The sequence below is a fragment of the Gobio gobio genome (assembly GCF_949357685.1).
Source record: "Gobio gobio genome assembly, chromosome: 17".
NCBI lineage: Eukaryota > Metazoa > Chordata > Actinopteri > Cypriniformes > Gobionidae > Gobio > Gobio gobio.
The window spans coordinates 3086498-3100399 of NC_137110.1; the positions used below are offsets into that span (position 1 = coordinate 3086498).

A 13902-nucleotide genomic window follows, 5' to 3' on the forward strand; every position below is an offset into this window, starting at 1 on the left:
GAACTTAAAAGAGTTGCACAACTCATTCTGTGCTTATACATTTACATTTAGAGAACATAGTGATGTATTTTCCCTTCAATTTATTCCTTACATTTTCTTTAACTGGTCTTAAATGTTCCTCCATAAAGCCTGCAGAAACACCAAGGTCGGAAATCCACATCACTGAGTTTACAAGAAGAGATCACTTCAAAATTACTGTTTAAGTCCTTTTTGGCCACTGCGGATCACCGTACAATAACTGATACACTTTGGATGCATTTGAAAGATCTAGCCTACACTCTTAAAATCATACTCAAATGTATATCAAATGTCAAAAGGCTGAAAAATATCGCATGGCTTTATGTAGAAGTGTTTTGAAGTGTTACTGCGGGCTTGACGTCTGATTAATTGGCCCTTGAGGGGTTAAACTTTGCCTCTTGGCCACAAGATGGAGTTCCATGCAAGCATGTGTGCTGATGCAGAAATGTGATTAACCAGTGAAATAAGGCACAGTTTCTATCTCACACATTACTAACAACCCATAGCATAAACATAATCCCTGTGTAATGCCAAAAATACACTTCTGATTTCCAGTTAGAGGCTGTTTGCCTTAATCTGAGGGTCAAATGTTTATGCAAAACTTGGTGTCGTACTGTCATAACTCATAAATGGCTCATATTTGAACAAACCCTTGACCCCGTGAAGAGAAACACACTTGCGTCTTTCATTTTTTGGAAACTTGCAAGTGAAAATACATTACAAACCTAATATAAACACATCTTTATTCACCTTTGTTTCCATGAGCAAATGATAACTGGGCTAAGCACATTGACACACACATACACACACACACACATACGCAACAAATGCTCCTTAAAACATTTGACCACACTCATTACTCAGTTAATTAATTAAACTTGGTGCTAGTTGTTCAAGAGTGTTGGCTTTATGTCCATGCGAAGGTGCACATTCATTATCCAAAAAGTTATTATATTGCTAATATATTACCAGCCAAACAGAAATGCATATTATTTCCATGAGTATTTGATCTCTCGCTGATATGATTTTTGTGTTAATTACTTAAAGGGGTCAATATAACAATATAATATATAATAATGTAACTCAATTTGTAAAGTTGTGGCAACATTTGGACATGTTTTGGACAAATTCTTGAGAATCTAAGGTCCACAAAACAACTTTTGTTAGCAACAAATGTAAAAATAGCTTGAACAAAGATGATTTGGGTTTGGTTTATTATCTTAAGTGAACTAAACTATCATGCTCTAAGTTGTTTTGTTGACCGTACTTGGATCCTCAAGTATTTGTTTACTTGTCCAAATGTTGTCCCAACTATCCAAATTGAGTTATTTGAACAAACAATGTTCTTCTCATTGCGACTTATTTGGCTAACTGTGCGCCGCTAGTTTTAAGAGGCAAATGATGCCGTGTAGCTAACGTTAAAAATCAAACATGGAGATGGAAAAACAAGGATTGCTGCTTGCATTGCTAAATGCTAAACGTTGTTTAGTTGCCTTGACAAAAAGTTTTAAGCCATCGCTGCTTCCCAATTCGCATACTATCCGTACTAAATAGTATTCGAAAATAGAATTAGTATGTCCCAAATCGTAGTATGTTGAAAGATTCCCGGATGGTCTATTATTTCCGGTCAGAATTCGAAGTGCAGATCGGCTGATATTGCCCACAACCCATTGCGAGATGGACGAGGATTTGATTAGAACTACAAAGCGGATCAAGTGTTAAACTACAAACATGGCGGTTATGCGAGTCTGACGGTTAAACGGTTTAGATAAAGGGGTTTGAGTGAGCAATTATCAGTATCGAACCTGACAAAGATATTTATTCAGTGTTATCCACATTATATTTAATCTGCAACAGCATTGTGAACTTTTGTAATGATACGTTTGGCCATTAACTCTTAAATGCATCATTATATTTAAACTGCAAACACATGAGGAGACTCTGCCGAAAACAAGCAAAATGATCTGCCAATGGGGTAAGAAAAATAGTCTTATTTCTGTTTGTGACCGAAATATGATTATTTTTCTTACCCTATTGGCAGATCATTTTGCTTGTCTTAAGCAAAAACTCACTTCATTTAGATTTTATTTTCCAGAAAATAAGAAACAATATCTTGTATCATTTTACCTATCTACTAAATATGCATCTTGATTTAAGAATCATTAGATATTTAGACTAGAAACAAGATAAAAATACTAAGAGCATGTTTTGCAGTGTGGTTTTACCTGTGGTGATCTACATAGAACTCTATTCTTGTTTAAATTAACGAGTACTCTAACTCCGTAATAATTACATTTCACCCTTTAAACCCGAGGTTGTTGAAAGTTTTACAGATATTGTTGTATATCTGTGTCCTATCTCAAGCTATTGTCAAATCTGTCACGTTTTCAAGAAACAAAACATGTCATTTATATATATTATAGACAGTGATGCCAGGAACGCGCACTCTAATCTGACTACTTTTTTCCAGTAACGAGATTTCCAAACCAGAATTCAGATTAAAGTCACTGTGCGTTACTATTTTTGTCATTTTCCTTAGGAAAAATATATATTTTTTAGGGTTGTCAAAAGATTAATCGCGATTAATCGCATTCCAAAATAAAAGTTTGTGTTTACATAATATATGTGTGTGTGTACTCTGTTAATTATTATTTATATATAAATACACACACAAGCATGTATATATTTAAGAAAAAATATTATTTTTATATATAAAACATTTATATTTATATATATTATAGATTATATAAATGTATATACATGCAAATATTTCTTAAATATATACATGAATGTGTGTGTATTTATATATAAATAATAATTAACAGAGTACACACACATATATTATGTAAACACAAACTTTTATTTTGGATGCGATTAATCGCGATTAATCTTTTGACAGCCCTAATATTTTTGCTTTCTTCTTGCGTCTCGGGGAGTGTATTTATGTTAGGTTAATTCAAGAAAGATTACATTTTTTATTAAAACATATTTTGTTTTTTTCAGGAAATATTTTTTTATTTCAACTTAAAATGTCAGGAGATAAATTGTTGACATTACTGTTAAAAATGCACTTCCAATAAAGTGAGTGTTGGTAAAAACGGTTGTGATTTCTATGTTGAGGCGGCAGGGCTGCTGAATGTAACTAATAAAGTAACTTGTAATCTAACTTAGTTACTTTTAAAATCAAGTAATCTGTAAAGTAACTAAGTTACTTTTTAAAGGAGTAATCAGATTACTTTTTTAAAGTAACTGTGGCAACACTGATTATAGAAAAGGACCCGGCCCCCAGGTGTGTCCTCAATAGTGTTAGACCGATATATCGGCCGATATTTGCGATTTTTTACGTGTATCGGCCGATATAAGGCTGCTGCGTTCGCCGATATTTTTTCCCCTGCATTATTTACAGACAGGCGTCCACAGGGCAGCTCTCACCGTCTTCACACTCTCTCGCTCTCCCTCGCGCATATTAATCAAAATCAGCTGAGAATTGACACGATGGTAAAAGGTGGAAAGACTGAAGTTTCACGTGGAGCATTGGGAGATTTTCTCCTGAATTACCGCTGGTGTTGCTCTACAAGAGATTCAGTGAAGTGCTCTAAAAAATACTGGGTTAAAAATAACCCAAGTTGGGTTGAAAATGGACTAACCCATCAATTGGGTTGTTTTAAGCAAACATTTAACCCAACCGCTGGGTTAAAATAACCCAATTGCTGGGTTAGTCCATATTCAACCCAACTTGGGTTATTTTTAACCCAGCATTTTTTAGAGTGTAACCATTAAATGACTAGGTTGTAAATAGTTTTAAATGAAGTATAGTACAGTCAGTGTGCACTTTATTATGCTGCTCGCTTGTTGATAATGTGTGCAATAGTGTCATTATTTTATTTTTTGCTTAAATATTTATTTTCACCACTGAACTCTATTTTTTCTTGTTCTACCTCACCTGTTTTTACTATTTGTTAAATATTGTTTTTTTTTATAAATGTTCCTTTTTTAAATTGTACATTTTAAATTATCATCCTGATCATTGTGTCATTTTTATGATGTAAATTGAGGGAGCAAAATCAGTATTGGCTCCAAATATCGGCTCAAGAAAATCGGCAGCTCATATCGGTCATCGGCTAAGGCTGATGAGAAAAAAATCGGTTTCGGCATCGGCACTAAAAAATCCATATCGGTCGATCCCTAGTCCTCGAATCTGACCCCCTTTTAAACAAGTCTGGACACCCCTGCATTAGATGAACAAAGGTTTTTAAGTTGAGGTAACTTAAAAAGTTGAACGCGATTATGTTGCCTTATTTTTTTAAGTTAGCTCAACTTGATTTATTTTTACAGCACATACAGGCGCTAGGGTGCTTGGAATTTACTAACACACCAAATAAAAAAAAGCACACACCCCTTTTCCACCAGAATGAACTGGGTGTTAGTTCAGAGCCAGTGCGGTTTAAAAAATGACGGTCACAAGTTGTGTGTTGGTTCTTACTTCTAGCGATGTTTTGGTGTTACTTAAGATCCACTTTAGGGATGCACGATATTATCGGCACGACATCGGAATCGGCCGATAAATGCATAAAATATAAAAATCGGCATCGGCTGATATGAAAAAATTATGCCGATATGATAACGTGTTGATACGAGCCTGAAATAACTCACGTGTGCAAGGACTGCTATAGCGATAAGATCACGTCAGCCGTGTCATTCTTGAAGCAAAAACAAGCACATACATTGCATTTATGGTGATTTATAATGACCGTTTTTAAATACTGCCTTGAATTGGTGAATGTACAGAAGGACGTGACCGACAACATAGGGTTGCCAGGTTTTCACAACAAAACTAGCCAAAAACAATCGCGTCTCCCCACTCTCTAGCGCGCGCAGCAGCCTCCACAGCAGCAGAAGCTCTTCCAGGTCCTAGTGCCCGCCCACTGAAATGTTATATATATGTAGAGGGGGCGCTGTTGTTACTGTAATAAAATGAAAAGTAGAATACACAAATAAATAAGTTACTTTTTTTCTGAATAAATAAAGCAGTGATGATGTCAAATCACAAACATGACACTGTTTCAAATTAAATACTTGTATATACAGTTTATTCATCTGTAATAAAATGTTATGAAATGGATGATGAAAAATAATCCAAGGAGCACTAAAATAATTGTATATTTTTTTATTTGAAGCTAAATACAGCATCAACTGATCCCATGCCACCACCACATAGGCACAAACATTAAATCCAAAAATAAAATATTTAGATTACAACTGAATCTGTCTGGGATGAAAAATCACTGACTTTATTATTATTTTTAGAGAAAATATGCTCTTATTATAAAAATAACTATTAACATTTATTTATCTTTAACAAGTATCCTTTTAGCAAGGAGACATCAGAAATCTGAAACCAGAATGAAAAAAAAAATGTTTTTGCTCAAAATGGTGTTATAACATATATCGGTATCGATATCGACCAAAATGAGTTGAAAAATATCGGCATATCGAATATCGGCAAAAATGCAATATCGTGCATCCCTAATCCACTTCTCCTGGTTCAGCACTGTCTCGGTGGACAAGGGGTAACAGCGTGTTTGCGTTTTATTCAGCAAATGTAAACAAATCTAATTACAATTGATCTTGTTTTGACCGTTTTATCTCACTCTTTCTGTTTATTTCCCAGGGCATTAATGGACCCTTCCCGTTTGGACAGTCTTAAGATACAGAAAGCATCCGGTGGCTCATCGGAGCTGCTGCTTTTGCCCTTTTCAGGGGTTCAGTGAGAGGAGGAACAGATTTACTCTAAAGACTTGGTGACCCTTCCTCTCCCCCGATGCATCACATCATCACATAAATGTGTGGACAAATCTGTTTGGCTCCAAATCAATATTGAAGCAACACCTGAGTTACGCATGTGTGAATGCTAGATTTAGACGAGTGCTAGAAATTCTAAAGAGATATAATGAAAAACACAGTTTTTTTCTGATCTGTATTGTCACCGCAGTAAATTCAGACGAGAGGCAGGACGGATGAGTGAGTGTGTGTGTGTGTGTGTGTGTGAATCGAAGTCGTTTCACCCCAAATTCAATAGAAAAGCGTACAGTTTATATTTTGCTTAAAGAAGCCTGCTTTTAGGACGTGGGCGATCCTTCATGGCATTATATTTCTATTTTTTTTTCTCACCTTATAAATGATTGTATTTCTTTTTTTGTTTTGTTTAAATATTGCACTGTTTTTGAAATGCAACTAATTTAAAATTAATATTTGCATTGATTACCATGAAAATAATGTCATGAAGGAAATCGCAACGGTCTTAGAAACAAGGCTTTAAACAAGCAACGTATAATTTCCTCATTGGTTCCTTTTGATTTTGCAGTGAAATATGACGGGTTTGTTCCTGACAGGTTTCAAAAGCCATCAGAATTAAGTAGTTTTATCATTTTTCATCAATGCTTCGGGTCAAAATCATGAAATTAGTTTCATAAGGTCCTTCGCCAGCCACTTAATTGTTCGTTTATTACACAAAATTGCTCTGGATTCACTAAAAAACCCAGCAAACCTGTACATGAGCACATCCTGTCTCGTCATATTGAAGTGTACATCTGTACTGAGAGAGATGCCCTTACTATCTTGTTGCTGTTATCATATTTGTTTACATTGATGTTTTTTCTGGAGTTATCGAGTGCTGGTGTTGGTTTCCACTCGTAATGACACGATCCATCAGAGATGATAGCAAGCAGATGTGACTTTGGTTCCCTTGTTTACTGACCTAAGAGTTCACAAGCACATCATTGGTTTATTTCCCCAATCACACATTTCCTCCGCTCACCTAGACCTGCGATGGTATTAAGCGTTTTTTTAAAAATGAGCTGAGGGTGTTTTAATGAGGGAACGAGTTCATTTTAATGGGATGTTCTGGGTTAAATGCAAGTTATGAAATTTCGATTCGTACCTGAAGATGCGTTGACGTTTATGCGTTGTTTCCCTATACACAATTTAACTAAGGTACCCGTTATATTTCTTGCGTCTGACCCAAAATATTCAAAGTCTTGAGATGTTCCTAAATGTTGAAATTTCGAGCTGGGAAAGCTCCAAATAATATTTTAATGCTTAAAGAATTTTTGTGGAATTTATTTGGTTTAAATCGTGCCTCTGTGTTCGGTATGATGGAAAGCTTCATGGATGTTTATATCTCGCTAAATATATCTGAAAGGCCGTTTTTCTCACCATTTTCTGTTTTGCTGCAATGCTTATAAAACACAAAACAAACGTTCTTGATTGGTCCGTTCACTGAGAAGCAAAGATAAACGAACCCCCCCCCCCCCGGTATCCTCGAGCCGTATGCAAATCAAGTCCAAACTGACCTTTATGTCAAGGAAAGAGATTAGTGTCAGCATGTTCTGTTAAATTTAACACGTCAGCCAATTCTTGTCCGTTTCACCCGAATTCTATGCACCTGGAAGATTTCGCCATTAACGGATACCGACATTGCGTCCAAATTTCTAGAATTGCTGTGGCTTTTACATTGCACATGATCTATGCAGTGTTTTAAGGGACGGTCCCTTCTATACTCAAAAAAGTTGCACTCACAGTTGAAGCATAAAAGAGGTTCATGTTCTGAAACCGTGAGAATCGAACAACACTGACGATTGGCCGATATCGCTCAGCTCATTGGACGATGCCATCGCTTCATTGGTCGGTTTCTTCCTTTGAGCTGTTCTTTGTGAATGTCCTCATCCCTTCACAGCCCATTTATAATGACACTCTGGATTTTCTTTTATTTTTTCTTTTGGGTGTTGCTTATGCATGTGAGAAGTGTGATTGATTCATTGCTGCGTTATTGTCTTTCTTTTTTTCTGATTTCTTTTTTCTGTTAGATCTGTTGGGTTTTCTGCACCGTGGCATGGTGTATGACTGAGCGGAGAGTTTGCATAGAGTCCTATGATAGCACAGTGAAAGAGAGAAAATATGAAAAGCCTTTTCCTGTATGTATAATTGAACATTTGTATGATTAAATTAACACTGAAACAAATGAGTCTGTGTTCATGTGATTGCTGTTAATGCAGTTTTTGTTTTTTTTAACCATCAAAAAGGATCTGCCAGTAAACATTCAACATCTTGGCCAGCATTGCCTATTTAAAATTTGGCCTTAACCCTAATCCTTCCCTCGGGTCATTTTGACCCGAAACTCATTTAATAATTTTTTTTGAGTGTGTTCATTGGAGTGGTCCAAGACCCTAGGACTATTGTCACACTTGAACCACGAATGCACAAAAAATAATTGATTTGATTCAAAGAGTTTTTTGAAATTGTAAAAAGTAACAAATCCTTCCCTCGCGAGCCAGCTTGACCCTGTTAGGAATGAACTGGGTCAACTTGACCCCCTTAGGATTTTATTTGGGTCAATTTCACCCCTTTAGGAATGAATTGGGTCTATTGACCCTCTTAGGAAAGAACTGAGTTAATTTGACTCGTTAGGAATTAATTAGGTCATTTTGACCCTCTTAGGAAAGAATTGGGTCAATTTGACCCTCTTAGGAAAGACTTGGGTCATTTTGACCCTCTTAGGAAAGAACTGGATCAATTTGACCCTCTCAGGAATTAATTGGGTCAATTTGACCCCTTTAGGAATGAATTGGGTCATTTTGACCCTTTTAGGAATTAATTTGGGTCAATTTGACCCCCTTTAGGAATGAATTGGGTCATTTTGACCCTTTTAGGAATTAATTTGGGTCAATTTGACCCCCTTTAGGAATGAACTGGATCAATTTGACCCCCTTAGGAATTTATTTGGGTCATTTTGACCCTCTTAGGAATGAATTGGGTCATTTTGACCCTCTTTAGGAATGAATTGGGTCATTTTGACCCTCTTAGGAATTAATTGGGTCATTTTGACCCTCTTAGGAATGAATTGGGTCATTTTGACCCCCTTTAGGAATGAACTGGATCAATTTGACCCCCTTAGGAATTTATTTGGGTCATTTTGACCCTCTTAGGAATGAATTGGGTCATTTTGACCCTCTTAGGAATTAATTGGGTCTATTTGACCCTCTTAGGAAAGAATTGGGTCATTTTGACCCTCTTAGGAATTAATTGGGTGAATTTGACCCTCTTAGGAAAGAATTGGGTCATTTTGACCCCCTTAGGAATGAACTGGGTCAATTTGACCCTCTTAGGAATGAATTGGGTCAATTTGACCCCCTTTAGGAATGAACTGGGTCAATTTGACCCTCTTAGGAATTAATTGGGTCAATTTGACCCTCTTAGGAATGAATTGGGTCATTTTGACCCCCTTAGGAATGAACTGGATCAATTTGACCCTCTTAGGAATGAACTGGATCAATTTGACCCCCTTTAGGAATGAATTGGGTCATTTTGACCCTTTTAGGAATTAATTGGATCAATTTGACCCCCTTAGGAATTTATTTGGGTCATTTTGACCCTCTTAGGAAAGAATTGGGTCATTTTGACCCTCTTAGAAATTAATTGGGTCTATTTGACCCTCTTAGGAAATAATTGGGTGAATTTGACCCTCTTAGGAATGAACTGGATCAATTTGACCCTCTTAGGAATGAACTGGGTCAATTTGACCCCCTTTAGGAATGAACTGGGTCAATTTGACCCTCTTAGGAATGAATTGGGTCAATTTGACCCCCTTTAGGAATGAACTGGGTCAATTTGACCCTCTTAGGAATTAATTGGGTCAATTTGACCCTCTTAGGAATGAATTGGCTCATTTTGACCCTCTTAGGAATTAATTGGGTCAATTTGACCCCCTAATGGTGCGTTCACACCGGACGCGATTCGCGCGAGTGATTTACATGTTAAGTCAATGCAGAGACGCGAAATGGCATTCTGCGGCGCGATTCGCGCGAATGAGGCGGCACGAAGGATGCGAATTGAGCGTTTTGAACGCGCGATTCGCGCGAAACGCTCAAGTTGAAAAATCTGAACTTTGCCGGATATTTCGCGCCGCGTTAACCAATCAGGAGCTTGCTCTAGTAGTGACAACAATGAGGAGAAAATCTGTATATTAATATCTGTTCAGACAATATGATTATCACTGTGATAACATTAAATGACATGAAACACAAGCCAGTCTCTTTTTGTTAAATGCAAGTTTATGTATGATCAATAATACAAAAGTATAAGTAATGTATAACAAGCTATACATGAAATAAAGCAAACAATGCAGTCAAACATTCAAAGTCAGTGCTAGTAGGCTAACGTTACAACTACAATGTACAGTTATAGCCTAAAAATATAAAGTAATGAAACTTCTCTTTGCCTTCAGTCTAAACGATTTGCCAGGGAACAAATTATAGATCCATGAGACCAAAGATCGGCCGTTACAAGACGAATTATAGCTCGAGACACCACAGAGACATCAGAGCCAGCGGTAGACGGCAGAAGGACTGGCCGAGGAAAGGTTGCCCTCGCCGGCTTTCACGTGCGCTGAGCGCGCTGTCCGCTGGAGCTCACAGCTCCGACAACGGCAGATAAAATGTTCAAATAGGCACTGTTTATGTAAATACACCACAGATTTGAGCTTTAAACAACTACATTATCGACTGAAAAAGTCTTAAAACTACGTTTTGTCACACATTAACAGTAGATATGAACAAAAAAAAAGACGTGTAAACACAGCCCATGTCAGCCATTTCTCAACGAGACGAGCTGCTGGCAGAAGCCCCGTCCATGACGCGAATTCGCATCTGTTGTGCAGTGAATGTCACGCGCGATTCGCGCGAGTAAACTCAAAATGTACACGCGTCCACCTTCGCGCGAATCGAGTCCGGTGTGAACGCCACATTAGGAATTTATTTGGGTCATTTTGACCCTCTTAGGAAAGAATTGGGTCTATTTGACCCTCTTAGGAAATAATTGGGTGAATTTGACCCTCTTAGGAAAGAATTGGGTCATTTTGACCCCCTTAGGAATGAACTGGATCAATTTGACCCTCTTAGGAATGAACTGGGTCAATTTGACCCCCTTTAGGAATGAACTGGGTCAATTTGACCCTCTTAGGAATGAATTGGGTCAATTTGACCCTCTTTGGAATTAATTGGGTCAATTTGACCCCCTTTAGGAATGAACTAGGTCAATTTGACCCCCTTTAGGAATGAACTGGGTCAATTTGACCCCCTTTAGGAATGAACTAGGTCAATTTGACCCCCTTTAGGAATGAACTGGGTCAATTTGACCCCCTTTAGGAATGAACTAGGTCAATTTGACCCCCTTTAGGAATGAACTGGGTCAATTTGACCCCCTTTAGGAATGAACTGGGTCAATTTGACCCTCTTTGGAATTAATTGGGTCAATTTGACCCCCTTTAGGAATGAACTGGGTCAATTTGACCCCCTTTAGGAATGAACTGGGTCAATTTGACCCTCTTTGGAATTAATTGGGTCAATTTGACCCCCTTTAGGAATGAACTGGGTCAATTTGACCCTCTTAGGAATTAATTGGGTCAATTTGACCCTCTTTGGAATTAATTGGGTCAATTTGACCCCCTTTAGGAATGAACTAGGTCAATTTGACCCCCTTTAGGAATGAACTGGGTCAATTTGACCCCCTTTAGGAATGAACTGGGTCAATTTGACCCTCTTTGGAATTAATTGGGTCAATTTGACCCCCTTTAGGAATGAATTGGGTCAATTTGACCCTCTTAGGAATTAATTGGGTCAATTTGACCCCCTTTAGGAATGAACTGGGTCAATTTGACCCACTAAGGAATGAACTGGGTCAATTTGACCCTCTTAGGCATGAATTGGGTCAATTTGACCCCCTTTAGGAATGAACTGGGTCAATTTGACCCTCTTAGGAATGAACTGGGTCAATTTGACCCTCTTAGGAACGAACTGGGTCAATTTGACCCTCTTAGGAAAGAATTGGGTCAATTTGACCCCCTTTAGGAATGAACTGGGTCAATTTGACCCACTTAGGAATGAACTGGGTCAATTTGACCCTCTTAGGAATGAACTGGGTCAATTTGACCCTCTTAGGCATGAATTGGGTCAATTTGACCCCCTTTAGGAATGAACTGGGTCAATTTGACCCTCTTAGGAATGAACTGGGTCAATTTGACCCTCTTAGGAATGAACTGGGTCAATTTGACCCTCTTAGGAATGAACTGGGTCAATTTGACCCTCTTAGGAATGAACTGGGTCAATTTGACCCTCTTAGGAATGAACTGGGTCAATTTGACCCCCCTAAGAATGAATTGAATGCAAGTAATGCTTTAGTACTCATAGAGAAACAAACAAAAAAAAACCTCAAAATTCAAACTAAAAATGCTAAAACTTTAGCAAGAAATGCTTTTATAATGTGTACATGTGAATCTGAATGCATAATGAAGAGAAACTGACTTTAGGACCCTGCGGAACAGCTCCATATAGAGCTATAAGAGTCATGAAATATTATGTTATATTATTATTTCTCCACAAGAGGTCGGCAAAGACACCCAATCTAAGATATTGAGCGCAGAATTAAAAGGGTTATGCATGAAATTGTGAGTTATTTTAAATTTTATTTGAAAGGATGTGCTAAAATTACTATTTATTTATTGCTAAAATAGTCATTTTAAGGTAAATAAAATAAATTGCATTAAAAAATAGAAAATAGCCTATAATATTAAAATGAAATGAAAAGCTTTTTGGACAAAAGAAAATTAAGTATAATTTTAAGACTTCGGGTCATTTTGACCCATGACGGAAGGATGAGATAAACAAACAATAGCGTTCTTAGTTGTTTTCCGTTATTAAAAATAAAGGTTCTTTATCTGCGTGAATGTTCCATGATTATTAAAATGTTCTTCATACTAAGTAAAAATCGGTTCTTTTAAGAACTGTTCACTGAAAGGTTATCTGGGAAACCTGAAATGGTGCAAAAACCCTCTTATTTTTAAGATGCACCTTGAATGTAATATAGTCGAAAAATGTAATTTGCACACTTAAAAATGTCCGAATATCTTTGTATTAGATAAAATATCAAAGCAAATATCTGTACCTGAGACTTTTTGAAGTGACTATGACCTCGAGTTCTGGTGATTTTAGTGGATGTGTGAAGTCTGTTCTCACATTAACTAAGAGACGTTTAAAGCATGCATTTTAAAAAAAAACTACTTGGTGTGATATCTAATAATTCAGTCATTTTAACAGATTTTTTACATTTCCATAATACCAAACAAGTGCAACAGAATTTCACTTGTGAAGATTATATGCCTTTTATGATCAAAACCATGTCGACTTCTCATCATAAACTGAGTTCTATGGCCCTTCAGGAAGAATATAATCTCGTCTACACTAATTACCGTAGCTGGGATGTGTTGATCTGGGGTGAGGAGACCATATCTAGGCAAATATTTGCTCACATCTCAGGTGTTGTGCAACTTGCCTTGGCACTATCGTAATATTACCCACCTGACAAACATGTAAGACCGTGGAGGGACCTTAAACAAATGCAAAGTATTTCCTCTTGGTTTGACAGCTGCACTTGTTTGGGCTGTGGGAGTTCGAAGCGGCAAACAAATTCTGTGGTATCTAATGGGGTCTTGAATAAAAACACTGATTTCAGTGAAATGCGCCTTGAGCATTTCTTGTTTCCATGTTTAAACTATCAACACTTATTTCCTGGTGTTAGATTATCCATCATTTGAAAGGTTTGACTGGATTTTTGTGCCATTCAATTGTTTTCTTCTTCACTAAAGCCTCACCAAGACAACTGCAAACAGGGAAGTTGCAGACTTCAGACTGCAGGGCATTAGTGTAATTCAGTAGAACTTCCTTTATTACTGCAGGGTATATAGATCAACCAAGGCCGTGCATTTTCTGTCATTTTCTAGAGTTGGGGGTAAACATACACATTTAGACTCAGTGTTGACACAGTTGGGTGTAA

The 13902-nt window shown here is 37.2% G+C and overlaps 1 protein-coding gene across 1 annotated transcript in view; it reads left to right on the forward strand.

Moving 5' to 3' along the window:
• The window catches only part of ilrun (inflammation and lipid regulator with UBA-like and NBR1-like domains), a 30089-nt gene extending 22058 nt beyond the window's left edge, over nt 1–8031 (forward strand). Inside the window, exon 5 of the mRNA XM_079841041.1 lies at nt 5690–8031. Within this exon, the coding sequence (XP_079697167.1) occupies nt 5690–5725 (36 nt within the window). The 3' untranslated portion in view covers nt 5726–8031. The remainder of the gene's footprint in view (nt 1–5689) is intronic.
• Nucleotides 8032–13902: the final 5871 nt, after the last annotated feature.